The sequence below is a fragment of the Centrocercus urophasianus genome, unplaced genomic scaffold, assembly GCF_019232065.1.
Source record: "Centrocercus urophasianus isolate 14NV4802_14NV808 unplaced genomic scaffold, USGS_Curo_1.0 seq_49, whole genome shotgun sequence".
NCBI lineage: Eukaryota > Metazoa > Chordata > Aves > Galliformes > Phasianidae > Centrocercus > Centrocercus urophasianus.
Window position 1 is genome coordinate 1,545,816 of NW_024885077.1, and position 15,315 is coordinate 1,561,130.

At 46.5% G+C, this 15,315-nt stretch overlaps 1 protein-coding gene across 2 annotated transcripts in view; it reads right to left on the reverse strand.

Annotated features, from left to right (window-relative positions):
- Window positions 1-15,315, reverse strand: part of CTCF (CCCTC-binding factor) — a 29,803-nt gene that overhangs the window by 12,030 nt on the left and 2,458 nt on the right. Inside the window, exons 2-3 of one of the 2 annotated variants that reach the window (XM_042834822.1) lie at window positions 13,152-13,290; window positions 66-855 (exon numbers count right to left, since the gene is read on the reverse strand). In XM_042834822.1, coding sequence (XP_042690756.1) covers window positions 66-846 — 781 coding nt within the window. In that variant the 5' untranslated portion in view covers window positions 847-855; window positions 13,152-13,290. The remainder of the gene's footprint in view (window positions 1-65; window positions 856-13,151; window positions 13,291-15,315) is intronic. The other variant, XM_042834823.1, reaches the window with a different exon arrangement.

Consider the following 15,315-nt stretch of genomic DNA (forward strand, 5'->3'; position numbering starts at 1 on the left):
ACCGCAACCATACTGCAAGGCTCCCCTCCCAGCAGATGCACTTTCAAAACGCACTCACAGCTTACCTTTCTTTTTAATTTTTGTTGGTTTAGGTGGCTTCATGTTGCCCACCACCTTCTCTGCATTGACCTCAGACAATAAACCCTCCTGCTGCTCCTCCTCGAAGTCGTACACAGAGACATCCACATCCTTGCCCTCCTCGGTGTAGCGAAGCTTACTCTTTTTGTTTTTCTTTGTTTTTTTGGCTGGTGGCTGATAGTCTGGATCTTTTTGCCAATTGGGATCTTCTTGTGGCTGAAGTTCCCCTTGTTCCAGTGTCTCCACCTCTCCATTAGCACCCACCTTCACGACCTGGAAGCCTTCTGGTAAAGGCAGGGTGTGACAGATCATGGGCTCTCCCTCCTGCAGGCCTCCTTTGGAAACCTCGTTTTCATAAGCTCCCTGAAGTTCTTCCACAGACGTGGTGGCAACGGGTACAGTCACTGGAACGGGTACTTGGACCAGCTGAAGCTCACCAAGGTTTATAGGCTGCTCTTCCATATTAACAACCTGAAGCGTTATGATCTGCGTGTCATCCACCGTAGCCTCCGTTTCCTGAGGCACGGCACCTTCCATTACTTCAGTCTTCATCTGAAGAAGAGTTGGATCCAGCTGCTCCATCATCACCATCTGCACGCCGCTGTTGACATCCTGCACCACCTCCCCTCCGTCTGCCTGGTTGGGAGCTATATGACAAGCCTCGTCCTCCTGCCCTCCCTCGCGGCGTCTCTGATAGGTTTTGCGCTCTTTCCCCTTAATAAAAGTTTCCGATTCCTCCACAATGGCTTCGACTGCTTCACCTTCCATTTCACCTCCCTGTTGGAAAAAAACAAAAGAATGAGCGTCGGGAATCACCCGGTGCCTTTTAACAGCTGCACCAACCCTCCTGAAAGGCAAACGGCCTAAGCGAGGCGCTGCAATGCTCTTATGAGGATGAAATGCTGAAAGGATTTCTCCTTACCTGCCTCCTGCCACCATAAACCAAGGCAACCGAGGATGCTGCCCGCAGCGAGACACCCCCACCAGTTATTTGGAAAGCAAGAAGTATTACGTGAGATGCACAGCCTCGATTCTTAAGAACTGCAAATCCCACAGGCAAGATCTACTGCAATTTCACTCTCTACTGAGCCTCTTTAGGATTTCACTTCATTTAGATCAGTAATACCAGAGTCTGTCTTTGGCTATACGTGTGAAAGACACAAAAGTAACGTACTGTCACAGGCAAAGAGCTGACACGAAGCATTAAGCTTGAGAACTGCAAAGCTTTTTCAGGAGGAAAAAGGACTAAGAATGAAGACTTCAGTTCTTACGGTTAGAAATTCCTCCAATTATATTCTTACTTGTTTTCTATATGCTTAAGTTTCTCCTACCGTGCCTGCTAAGGAAGTAAAAAGGCTCCAGGCAGCGAGGCCTGTTTCCTGTGAGCAATGCAGGGCTCCCATCTTGAATGAGAGCACAGTGCCCTCCTCGGGCAGGATGAGCACAGCATGCCCAGCTCTAGCTTCACTTCAGTGTGAGGGATGGTGGTTCGGAGCAGAGGTGCCAGAACAATGCTGCTCCCACTGGGGACACCCACATCCTCGTGGTCTCACTATTTATATTGCTTCCCAGGAGCAGCAGTGGTCTCCAGGGGGGAATCAGCCTCCCAGAGATGCTGCCATATGGCCCCAAAGTGCCTCCCTGTAGGGATGCTGCCCTCTTCCTTCACCACCCATCAGCATTCAGCCCATCCAGACGCATGGCTGAAGCACACAAGATGATGCGAGAGCTGAACGCCAGGCAGCAGCCACAGGAACAGTGCTTTGCTCCCTGCCCTCTGGTAAGGGTGAAACCATCAGAGCAAATGGCCTTTCAATGATCTCAAGTGTGAGGAAAAACCTCTTTAGGTTTCACCTTTTCCATCCTCCCAAAGGAAGGGAGGACAGAGCTAAAGAAAAGAACGTGATAAATTGGGTGGGAGGTAACAAGACTGCAGATGAGGAAAAAATGGCACAAGCCCATCTGCAGAACTAGCAGTTCCACTTGATGGAACAAAGCAGAGGTCAGCAGCTCTGACACTAGCACAGCCAGTTCCCAGCAGTCCAGGTGGGGCTCTCCTAAGGCTCTCTTTAATAACTGCATCATTCAGGTTGGCAATAAACCTGTAAATGCACCTAGGAGTGAGCTCCCAGACGATGCACAGCAGGAGCTCCATGGGTGGGAGGGAGCAGCACCCCTTGGTCACACACCAGGTTGCTCCTGTGTCCCCAGTCAGCATCCAAAGACTCCAGCATGCTGCTTATGGTGTCAGGAAGGTTTACCAGCTTAGGAAGGCAGGCTGCTGCTTTGGTGAGCAAGACTTCAGCCAAAGGACACACACAACTGCAGGAGCGTGCTGCCATTCACCTGAGCCACCCCTGCTCTGCCTCCCACCCTATAGATGGGCACTGCTCAGCATCTCTCACTGTAGAGCTCTTGACACACATGCCCTCAACAGACTCTAAATGAGACACAGCACCACACACCAGTGAGCTGTGCTGCCATAGCCCAACTCACTGGGTGAGAAACGGGGATGCCTACAGAACAGACCCTGTTTTAGTAATTAAACGAGTTGCTTACCTAAAAAATTGAAACAAGCAGAAATAAATTAGGGTATGCATCTGGTAAAAGTTGGCAGCTTATTCCAAAGAAAGAAATCAAAAGGTTGCTTGAGAGAAATGTAATCCCAGCCAGCCCAAGTGCATTAAGCACAGGCTATCCTAGCTCTGCTTCTATTAAGATGCTACAGCTGGCCAACATTTACTGCTTCCTCACTACTGCCCATCTTTAGTTTGCACAACGGTGCCATAATCACTAAGATTCCTAGGTTTATCAGCAGAAAGACACAGGCAGCAAATCCAGAATACGAACTGGGTGCAGGAGCTACCTCCTCCCACAGCCTCACGCTCTCCATTTCTCTGTATGCCAATTCCTGCTCTCCACAGTGTGGCACTCAAACCCAAGAAATCCTCACACAGCAAGGGAAGTGGTACAAAGAGCTGAGAGTTCAACCAGAGCTCAGATTATATACACAAGGACTGAAATTTCATAGGAAACTATCATTCATTTGTTGCTAATTGCTCAGAGAAACATAAAAGATGAAGAGGGGCAGATATGCTTAAGCATTCGATCATAAATGAAACACATGCAAAGGCTTAAAGCTGTGTTGAATTAAGAACAGGGTGGAAGAGGGAACCAACTTTCTCTTCTACTGAAGGTGAGGCTATCAAACGTCATGCTACTTGACACAGCTTGAGACAGGCTGCTTTCACAGTGCTATCACAGCTGCTGATGGTAGGAAAGCTGGCATGCCTGAGAAACTGGGAACTTTGGTTTATCAAGGAATTCTCTCATGCTGGAAACAAAGCTTTGGTTTGCCTGCTGCATTAAATCCCATATCCACTGGTTATGAGTGCTACAACCATTTCCAGCTGCTCTCATTTCCTTCTTGCCATCCAGAACACTGGCACTGAAAACATTAAAAGAAAATAAAACCAAACCTGCTACTTGATAAACATCTATTACAGCTTTAATTATCTTTTCCAAAGGCACTCCCATTGATTCACTATTAAGCAACTACTCTCAGAAATATGTTTACCATTTCATAGAGAATAAGCAAAAAGAAAAACACCAACTTAATAGAATCACAGAATGGCTTGGGTTGGAAGGGACCTCAAGGAGCACGAAGCTCCAGCCCCCCTGCCCCAGGCAGGGCCACCAACCTCCATATTGAATACCAGACCAGGCTGCCCAGGGCCCCATCCAACCTGGCCAACCTATGCTTATGTCTTTTCTGTGTATAAAAAGCAGCCTTTCAACGTGAGAAAGCTACGAAATGCATAAAGAGCCACAGCTGAAGTAAAGGGCTACCAGCATAAAGCCATGGAAGGATGGTTTCCCTAAGTACTGACCCACAAAAGGACTGGGTGTGGGCAGACAGCTCTGATGGTGCCTGCAGTCCTATGGCTGCTACCCAGCCAAGCTGTCTGTGCTGAAGGCTGGCCTCCCTAACAGGGCAGGGAGAAAAGCACATTCTTCCAGGGAACAGCTCAAAGCATATAAGTGGATGCCTATGCCAAATTACCATCCAGAGGAAACCACCCTTACTGCCATTAACCAGACAGGAGACAAGATTCTAAACTTGCACAATCACTTCAAGAAGGAAAACACCATACTGCTGCTGAATGAGCTGCTCTCACCTCCGCTTTGCCATTCCCTTCTTTGCATTGACAGAACAATACACCCACCTGCATAACAAACACCACCAATAACTCACTCCAGCTGAAAACTAACAGAGGAAGAAATGGTTAATTACGATAGAACACACAACTCCTGATGTGATTCCCCCCCCACGAACGCTTGGGCAGACACAGAGGTAGGGTAACAGTGCCAGCACTTCAAGCAGCAGGAGCTTTGTGTCCCTGAAGCCAGGTGGCTGCACTGAGCTGTGGCCCTGCACTCTGTGCCATTCTGCCATCCACTGAGCGAGCCTAAGAGTGAAACTGCTTCCTCTCAATCATCACGCAATCCCACAGGTCGCAGCCAGTTTGTGGGCACCTTCCTCTCTGCGACCAACAGCATTCAGCTGTGATCAAAACCACACACTATTTCACACAGCTGGTTGCCGACTGTGAACCAAAGTTACCTGTCACTCCTTCTTATGTGAAGGCAGCATGTTTTCATCCAGATGTTATCCAGATTTTTACCTTCTTGCCCTATTAAATCCTCCACAGCAAAGTCAGCCCATCTCCCTGGATGCAGGTCGTTCAGCAGCACTGTGGGCAATGAATTAGGCTTACAGTGCATTCCAAGCACTACAGCTAACTCAAGCCCTCTACAGACATCATCTCCAAACGTCCTGAACACATGAAAGCATTCAGGGATTTCACCAGAGCTCTTCTGAACACTCACTGTGCCTCAGGAGATGATGATGCAAAGCGAGGAGAACTTCTGGCCACCACCACCACTTGGTGAGTAGCACACACCACTGATTCACAGACCTTCCAGAACCCACACTGATGACTATGCCTTAATAAGACATGGCCTACCAGAGAGAGGAAAGTGTAAGAGAACACAGTGAATTGTTGAAATCATGGAAACTGCTGAAGTTATGGCAATAACTCCCACGTGTATTCAAGTCTCTTGGGCTGCAGCTAACTTCCTTCAGCTTCATGTGGTGAGCCTTCACGAGGAAAGTAGGCTGCATCAAAAGAAGGCAGTTAGGACAACTTCATTACATTTTCTTGTTCTTAATCGAGCCTTGTTCCACTCTTCTTTAATTTCTCCTTCCATATTTAGCTAACAATGGTTTTATTTCTTCTTATTTCTTCCAATAACTGCTCCTATAGCCTCGCTAGTTGACATCAGTTCTTCGGTCCTACAGACAACTCCAGTGAGAGAAGGAAAACATGATTTATTTTTTTTGAGATGTTTCCCTTTTTGATACATTAAGAAAGGTATTCTGTTCTACTAATCTGACAGTTCAGGTCATAAAGACAAACATGCAACTTTATCCAATGTAAAATATGGAAAGATTTACAATTTAAAAGTAACAGCCACAGAAGAACTCGTTGCTTGGCTCATTTATAGCTCTTCATAATGTAAAAGCAATGAAGGGGCTCACAAAAAGATCACTGGGACAACTACAATACTTTGCCATTGCTCTCAATGTATCTTTACCTTCAAATCCAAACAGCCCGTGGAGTCCAGTGTCACAAAAGGGAAAGCCTAATTCTGCAGGCAGATTTTGAAAGAAGTTAATGGTTTTAATTAACAAGCACTTGTGGTCATTTTGCCCTTCACACAATGACTGAGGCTTTCATTCAGGATACTAACAAACTGCAAAAAGCAAATAAAGGTGTTTCTTTAAAAACCAAAGGCTGTGTTGCATGACATCAGAACAGCACCTCCAGGTACTGCTACACCAGGAAGAGAGCACTGCAGCAGTCTGGAGCCTTCACAACCAGGTACAATTGTCTGGAATTTGTTTTCCTCCAGGGCTTTATCTAGATGAAGTACCACCCATGAACAAGCTTTTGGGCACCAGCTCTTGCTTGCTTTCATCTCTGCACAAACACTAAGTAGTGATGCCCTGCCCAATTTGGGTTTCAAATCACAGCAGGCAGTGCTCATCCCTGGGATGGTACTGTGCTTCCTGCCCCATGAACAGCTCTGATGCTGTAACTGTTAATCACCTCACAAATTACACCCTGATGCATTAAGGAAAACCAAAGTCGGTGCCAGCTGGTTTAATGTCAGGCTGTCAGCTGGAAAGGTGTAGTTTGCCATCCTTCCAGCAGAGACAGGAAATTCCAGGAGTTCTGGGAACACGGATGGCACGAGGGCGGTGGACAAGACAAATGCCTGTAGCCCAAATTAAGTCACCCTTACTCTTGAATCACAGATCTCAGGAAAGTTACTCTGCATTAGTAAGTGCTGGAACAGACACAAACAGAACCGAGCCCACATTAACCCTAGGCAGCGGCCCTCACTGTGGAGTTTTGAGCTGTTTAATCCACCTGGACATTCTGACAGACCAAGCCCAAGGAATGTCATTTCAATCGGATTTCGAAGCAGATGAAAATTCTGTAAAGGCACTCAGCTTTGGAGGGGAAAATAAAAACCAAACAGCAACAAACTTTTCCACCAGGACTAAAGCCTCATTTTCCAAGCACTTGGGCTCATGCTGCCAACGCCATCCCTGCCTTTAACTGCCCGCTCATTCCCACCCACATCACCTCAACTACTCCTTGTGCCAGCACAAGGATTTCCAAGACTGCAGCTTGGTCAGGAAACGAGGCCAGAGCTCATGTAGCCAAACAAACAACTTATTTCCATGCAGACCCGGTCTCTGGTGTGACCAAACACCAGCAAAGCAAAAGAGAAGCACAGCTAGAGGGATTCTTCCTAACAGTGCTACCTTGGAGTGCTCAGGAAGCCAGTGCCTCAGCATGGAATGCAGAGCACACACTGAAACCCCTTCATTCACACTTATGTTCTCGATGCTTCTGCACTTCTGCCTGGACTGATCTGTCCTCCTCATACTGGCTATTCTTCATGCAGCTTGATGTCAGAATGCTCTCTGGAACAGAATAAATGAGTAGGAACAGTACAACTACACAGAAGACAAAGGAAGGAGAGGGAGGGGGAAAAAATAACACTATTTGGATGTTTAATGCTTTTTAAATGGGAAACGTGTAGTTCCCTACCACTAAAAACAGCACTGTGACTGCTTGAGGACTCCTTCACTTTTTCAACAAGCCTTAAACAAAACCCACAGAGTACTTCCATCAGCTTTCGTGCTCTTACCAGGAAGAATGACCTTCTTTTACACACTCCTCTCTCTACCTCTTCTCAAACTCTTCAGCATTTTAAGTCCTTACAACCAAGAACTGCGTAGACCCAGCATCAAGCTGAGAGTGCTGCATGACATTTTGGAGCTGGTCACGTCTACTTCAGGTGTCCATGTCATCCTGCACTGTGCAATACCAAATCACACCACAAACATAACTGTTATTGGCACTGGGGTGTAAATTACACCACGTATAACCCGTTACACAGTCAATGTAGTCAACACTATTAATAAAGCAACAGAGCTAGCTTTAACACACTTCTAACCTCATTATTCTGCAGAAGAACAGCCTCAGCTAGTTGGAAAGTTGTGAGGCTCCAGCACCCTCATCAATTAAGAGCTTAAAATACTCACTTTTACACAACTGAAGCATCTAGAGGCCAGCACATCACTCCTTACCAGTAATCCTGTTCAGTCCTTAGTGTGCAGACATGCTGACATCCCTGGAAACGGTAAGCAACCCCCAGAAAGCATTCTAAAACCAGGCATGTGCTATTAGCCCGTGCCAAGCAGTGTTAAGTTCCATAGTAGTTCTGTGCCCTTCCAATTTCAGTATTTTTTCTTCCCCTGGCTCTCCTGTTTATTATTTAGTACAAAGCTCTGGCTTCTGGCTGCAGTTTTTCCTTGACAAGTCTATTTTTAATTATCAGCTTCAAAGACCACTGCTGATAAAGCTTGGGAGAGCTGTGAACGTTTGGTGACAGCAAGCTTCCAAAGTATTCAGAATTGATCTCCTTTTAGTCAACACTCAATAAAAATCTCCTAAGCTGGAGACATTGACCAGAAAAAGGGATGCTCAGAGGGGCCACGGGGAAAGATGGGTATCTCCTGAAGCTTAACAACGTGTAAGTTAGTGCAAAATAAACTGAAGAGTGAAGCACTGGAAGACAGGTGGTGCACAGCAACCATCTCCTGCATGGAACTGCATCACCTTACCCATCCTGGGACTGGGCACAACACAGTGGGCAGCAGAGCCCACCGAACCGAAGCATCTCTTTTATTTACCTCTTTTATTTCAGCTTTGCTTTCTGTGAGATTTGAATTGAGAAATAAGAATGGTTGGTAAATGAAAGGACGATCACTGCCCTTCTCCTTCCAAAAGGCACAGACAGGAACGAGGTTACAGGAGTTTTCAAAGGGGTTTTATGACAGGCAGCTCAGACACCACTCAAGAAACACCATCTTACTAACACACAGCCCAAGGAGCAAGGTGTTCCAGCAACACAAGTGCACAGGCTATAAAAAGGAAGGCATCCTTGTTCAGATCCCCTCCATAGTGATGTCAGAGGGCAGAAAAGCCACTCCTGCACTTGTTTACTGGAAAAGGAACCAGCATGTTTTCTGGCCTTGCATGCATTTACCTTCCAATCAGATTTCTGGCACGTAGGTAAGGCACGATAAGCTTGAAGGAAAACAGGACAAGCTGGAAACGTTGCTGCTCCACAGGCCCATTTTTGAGCTCCCTTAGCCCTGCACAGGAGCACTGGGACAGTCTGGGGGCAGGACGCTGTGTGCAAGCCAATGCAGCTGTGGGAAGGCAAAGGAGAGGTTGTACTGCTGCCTTAACAGAGGGCAGGGAGACAAAACCACACGCTTGGAGGCCAAACGCTGGAACAGGCTGCTCAGAGATACAGAAGACTTATCTTCTGGATACTGAAAATATTTGTTAGATACAACCTTAAACATCCTCATTTAATGTGATAGTCAGCCCTGTCTGAGCCAGGGCTTGTACCTCCAGAGATCCCTTCCAACATAAACTGTTTTGTCATTTTCCAGCAGGAGAATATGTAAGATTAAGGATGAACAAACTTCAAATCTAATGAGCTCCTTTTCATGCATGCAGTTACAGCTGCACTGCTCTGAAGACGGATTTGTTGGTCTCAGCACTGCTTTCCATGCACCTTCTAGGGGACCAGGAATACGTGTGCAAGATCTCAAACATCAACCAGTTTTCAGTGTACTTTTAACGTGGAGAAGCACTGCCACTCTGAGCAATTTGCTAGCGACCTGCACTTTCTGAGGGAAGAATATTTGAAACCTCTCCGTTTTAATTGAAGAAAACAGCACTGCCAGAGCACAGATTCACTGTATCAACATTCAGGAGATGAAAAGAATCATGAGTGAGTGATACCAAGTCAAAGAAGGGCTGCGCAAACACCAACATCAGAGAAAAGCTCAGATAGAAAAGGCGGAAATTGCCAATTTGCCAGAGAAAACCCAAGGCTGAGATGAGTAAATCCAAACTGATAAAGAAAAAAGAAGAAACTTGGAAGAAACGAGGGCTACTACATGCACTCCTCTGCAGAACCATAACGAGTTTGTGTCTCCAGTGGTGGGGGAGGCTGTGAGAGCCCATCTGAAGAGGCAGCTCTGGGACACGAAGCTTTAATGGGCGCCACCACACCATGCTGACCAGCTGGGACAGAGGAACCAGTGGGAGCTGGTCTGTGAACAGGGCAGGACAAACACCCAGCGCCACCTCCTTGCTTACAGCTGCTTCAGGAGGACAAAACTACTTCCATGCATACAACAGGAGCCAAGCATCAACTCCTGTGGGCTCACATAGCACTCCAGCAGCCACAAGGGCCAGCAGAGCAGGTAGGAATCAACAGCAGCCACTGCTGAGCAGGAAGGAGTACATTAACATAGAAGCCAGGCAAGGGTCAAGTAACCAGTGTGCACCTTCTGTGCATTCAACACAAGCACAAGAGTCAATAAATCTCCCCTTAAAGATGAGAAATTGCACATACTGAGTTACATACTCAGCAGGCATCCCCATGCAAACAGCCTAGCACATAAAAGAAAGCCACCATTTTAAACTACCAAGACAAGTAGGTACACCCCAATTTAGGGGCAATTTTAATTCAGTACCATTTCCTTTTTTCTTTTCCGTTTTAAAATCCCTGTTTGGAATTGGTTAGAAGGTGACAGCTTTAGAAACCAAACACTACTAGATGGAGAAGCTATACGAGAAGATGAAGAAACCTGCCAAAAGTTGCTGTTGGTTCCATGGCAGTGGAAAGCTCCCTTAGGATCCAGTCCAGAGCAGTGATGTTTATTTCTTTATAAACAACAGGAGAATTTGATTCCTTTCAGTGATATTAAACATACAGTAACATTTACTGGTCTGCTTCAGCAGAGTAAAAAATGCTTACCAATATCCAAATGCTCTGATCAGTACTTGTCATCTAAATGACCTTTTCAGAAAGCCTCTGGGTTTTCTCCCCCACGATTTATTGAGGCACTTATTGAGTTCCACAAAAGCTGTTCCACTTCCACCTAGCTGCTCCCCACCTGCTTGTGGGATGTGTGTACGTAGCTGCGTGCAAACCAACTGACTGCCAGGCAATGCACACAAGCAGAAGGTCCTGGTGGAAAAGAATTTGCCAGGAAAACCAGTGTTCCTACTTCCCCAAATTCTTTGGTGTTATTCCCAACACAGCAAGAGCTGTAAGCTCACTTGCAGGGAATTTTTCAACCTGCTGATGACAGCTTTCTCCAACAGGAGCAATGCTCTACAGAGCAGGATCAATGCCCATCTAATCCACTAGTCTGTTCTCCCAAAGCTCAAGCAGGAAACAGCAGAAAGGGAGAGCACCAGAGCTGCCTGCAGCTGTACCCTCGGCCCTGTCTGGATCAGGGATCTCAGCCTCTGGACCTGCAGATGCCTTTCAGACCCACTTTCTCCATAGCACCCTGCAAAATCTCCATCAGCTGGGGTGTATTTTCTCTGTTTCTTTCTCCTACCAACTGCAGGCTCACCACAGGACTCCCTGTGTCCACCTAAAAAGCTGGCCAGGAGCTAGAAGCCACGCTGCAGAACAGCTATCACTGCACACACACTGGATCCTGAAAACAAAACAAAACAAAAAAAACCCCACACCAACAAACCACAAAACTGAAAATCATTTGTTTTCTTGAATTACCCTACTTGGCCTCCTACAAACAGCCAGGAAACTCGGACTGCCAAATTCAAGCTTCAGAAGCACTGAAACTACCAGCCAGAAGACCACATGGGTTATTTTCAAGTTTGCTCTGCTGCTGATTCAAGCTAACTTTTGCCCATTCCCATCTTCTTAATGTAAGATAGGGAAAGCACTTTGAGATGACAGCCATCTCCACGTGGAGATGCTCAGCCTGCTGTCATGTGCTAACCATAACGCAGGAGAGCTCAGAAAGTCTAATACTCAAACCTCTAGACACGACCCATTGTCATAACATGAAATTATTACCTGTTGTTCACTCTTCCTTTCTGTACCGAAATAATTTCCAGCATTTTTTTTTCCACGATCCCAATGCAAAGACATTAAGAAACAGAGAAACCACCACTGTTCTCCCTGTCACGTGACCCAAAGGTTCATCACCTCCTCTGTGAAAACAACTTACATCTCGTGCACTGAATTTATCTGCCTACAAACTCTTGCTTGTGCGTGTCAGCAAGACTCAGGCAGCTCGCTGATCTCCCTGGCAAGACAAAGCAGGGATATCAGAGGACCAACCAAGCCACCTCTGGGTTTTGCTCAGAAGCAGCACGCTGAAGCACCGTGTCACTGCACAGCACTATTTCCTAGCTCCCTGGGAGTTTATTTCCCTTTGCAGTTCAGTACCTTTTTCCTTCGCTTTGCTTTAAGTGCTGACAGCAGAGCTATACTCTGTGTCTTGGTAATGACTTCACCTCACAGGTAAGAACGCTAGCTCTGCTCCCTCCATTAAGGCATCTGACAACTCCATTAGCTCCTCTGCCACAGCATCACCTTGGGAATGCACATTTAAGCTGTTTATCCACTGAACTCCCAAAACACAGCTCTGCCACTGCGTTCCAGGATGCCATTTGTCTCCATTCACACTCATGGTGTTGCCATGTGCTTTTACACGCCGCAGCCTTGGCACCCACTTGGAACGTTTCTGCTCTGCCTCGCAGCCACGCCGCCGCCTTACCGCCCTCTGCCACGCCATCAGTCACCATCTGATCACACGTAAGTTTCAAACTGGACATTCTGTACTAACAAGAAGCAGTAATGGAAAACCGTGACAAGGATCAGCTTTTGCTGAACCTCTCTGGAAACTCTGTCCCACCCAGCCCTGGACTATTCCTCAACTATCCCAAATCGGACAGCTGATTTGTTTCCCCACTGATTCTGTGTACCAGTTTTCATTCTGTAAGGTTCTCAAGATATGTTTACTAAAGTCAAATTGTAAACTTACCAAGCTTTGGTTTCCTCAAAGCCTTATTTACAGGGATGGATTGCATGTTTCTCTCATTAACAAAAGGGAGAGTTGGCATTCATCTGAACTATTACATGCACGTAATCATCAAGCAAAGCTGGTCAGAAAGGAAGGTGGCTCCTGTGCCTCCACTCTGCACTCCACCACTGGGCACCACACTCACCCACTCCACCTCCTTTCATGCCAACACATCAGCATTTCTCCAACGTCCTGCAATTTCTCTGCTATTCCAAAGTGCTTCACCTATCCACTGCTCCTTCCGTTGCTACAGCCAGGGATGCTCCAGTGATCCAAGTGGGAAGAAATCTGCTGGCCAAGACAAGCACCTCTCTCCCAACCCAACACACTTCTGAAATCCCTCTGCTTTTTAAAATAGAAGCTTTCAGAACAGCAACCTATTTCTAAATACCTCTAGAGGGAATAAGCATAGCTATGACTTCCCAATTAAGGTAAAGTAACTTGGTCCAATTACATAACAGATGTTATTTCTCCTCTGGCTCACAGAGAGCTGCTTTACCTGCTGATGTTTCAGAGACACACAAGCTTCTAATCTTCATGCATATTAATACAGACAAAGGTATATTTCATGCTGTGCTTTGGCTTCCATTTTGTTAGAATTTGACGCATTCAACGAAGTCAACGTAAATTTTTAGATTCTGGGAAGAAAAGAAGAGAGGTAAAATGAGACTTTAAGCATTAACTGAATTCAGTTCACAGCCTCTTTATGCAGCCTTTACACTTGAGTGGCTTTAGAAACTTCAGGGGTTTGTTTATGCGGCAGGGAACGAAGGGATGAGGACAGCTCAGTCCTCATAAAAACAGCACCCATGTGGGCAGGCTGGCAGGGTGCAAGGACAGCACCCAGCAGCACAGCAGCCCCTGCCTGCACTCCCGAGGCAGCAGATACACCCTAAAGCAGCAAAACCTGGGAGGAGCCATAAAACCAGACCCGTATGTAAAGAGCGCAGCTAAACAGAGCCAAGATGCAGCATTATCTGCACACTCATCTGTAGGGACAGCTGAATAACACATCTTCAAGCTCCTATTCTATCACCCGTCTCCTGAGCGATGCATGTTAACGGCACACTTCTTGAGCACAGCCTCTGTGCTATTTCTGTATTTTCACCCGTTAACAACCATATTGCAAAGACAAAGATTTGATCTCTCCCAAGTTCTTATAGCAGAGTAAGACTTCTGTTTGTATCAGACATCAAGACTGGACTGTTGAGTGCATCTGAACATTAACACCAGCTGAAAAATACAACTCCCCGCCCACCTCGTGTGTACTCTACTCTCCTTTTCAAGGTTACTTTGTTAACCAAAAAAATACTGAGATCACTGAGCCCAGCAGCTATTTGGTTTACTTATTAAGCATGCCGAGAATGAGCACACGCCATACAATTGCTGAAGAGTGACAGATTATTGGAGTGGGAGGAGCAGCAGAGCAGTGCTTTACCTGAAACGAAAGCATCCTTTGGTACAAAAAGAAAGCAACATCTTGGGTCACAGTCCACACAGGAAGGGTTCTAAGTTTCAGCAAATAAAAAACAATCCCACAAGAACAGCGTTCTGAACATTTATATGAGCAGTAAATATAATTTTGAGCAATAAACAAAGGGAAATTCACAAATCTGTGCTCAGAAGTCATGTAGCACTGCAGAGCGGTGGAGGTGCAAGCTGTACTGAAGTGCCAAGGGTTGGTCCAACAGGCTGTGCAAGGCATCCAAACCTGCCAAAGCAACCAACAGGGCTTGCAGGTGAGCACAGCTCAGTACATTAACACAACCACAACAGGCTCCAAGCCCAAGCTCTGCTTTCTTCCAGCTCCACAGCAGAAGCAGAAGCTCAGCGGCTGAGACACCATGCGCACAAGTAGCAGTCGTGGCTGCTCCTCATGGGTAAGGGTTTATGGAGCACACAGCGATCCCAACGCTCTGCTCTCAATGCATTCAGTCTCTGCTGAATTACTTACTGGTGAATTACTGCTGAATCTTACTAGGTAAGAGAAACAAAGTAGCCAGAAGGTAGAATCAGTTACTGCGCAAAGCTTTTAGGAATACAATCAAAGGGCAGGAGAAAGCAGCCCTGAACCTCACTGCATGGCTTGCTGGTGGGCTCTTGGCTACAGGAAACAGCTCCCCTTGCAGTCACAGACAGGAGAAAACGGCAGCATGGAAGGAATTTGCTATTTGCTTCTCCTTCCTCCGTACAGTGGGACAGGGCTGACATCTCCAGTACTTGTGATGCCCCACGTTCATTTGCACAGTAACAGTAACTTTGGCCTTGTTCTCTCCCTGCCTAAATTACAGGGTATGGCTTTGAGTGCATTTGGCTTTTTCCTCAGAAATAACCAACATACCAAAAAGTGGCAGGATGGAGCAGGAAGAGCTGACCACAGCTCGCTGCCATGAGCAGGGATGAATCTGCCCAGGTACAGAGCACAAGGCCAAGGAACACGCTGGCTCTTCTCAGAGAGCAATCAGCCCAGCAATGCTCCACATCCCCCTGCCAAAAACATTAGCAGAAAAGCAGGATATTAAGCACTACGGGCAAGAGAAGGAATCCTTAAGTGACTAATTGTATACAAATTAATTAGATAAATATTAAATAAGCCCCAAAACAACACAGGTCAGCATCTGGCCCTTTTTAGACAGAAGTATCAGGCAGCTACTGACCTGCAG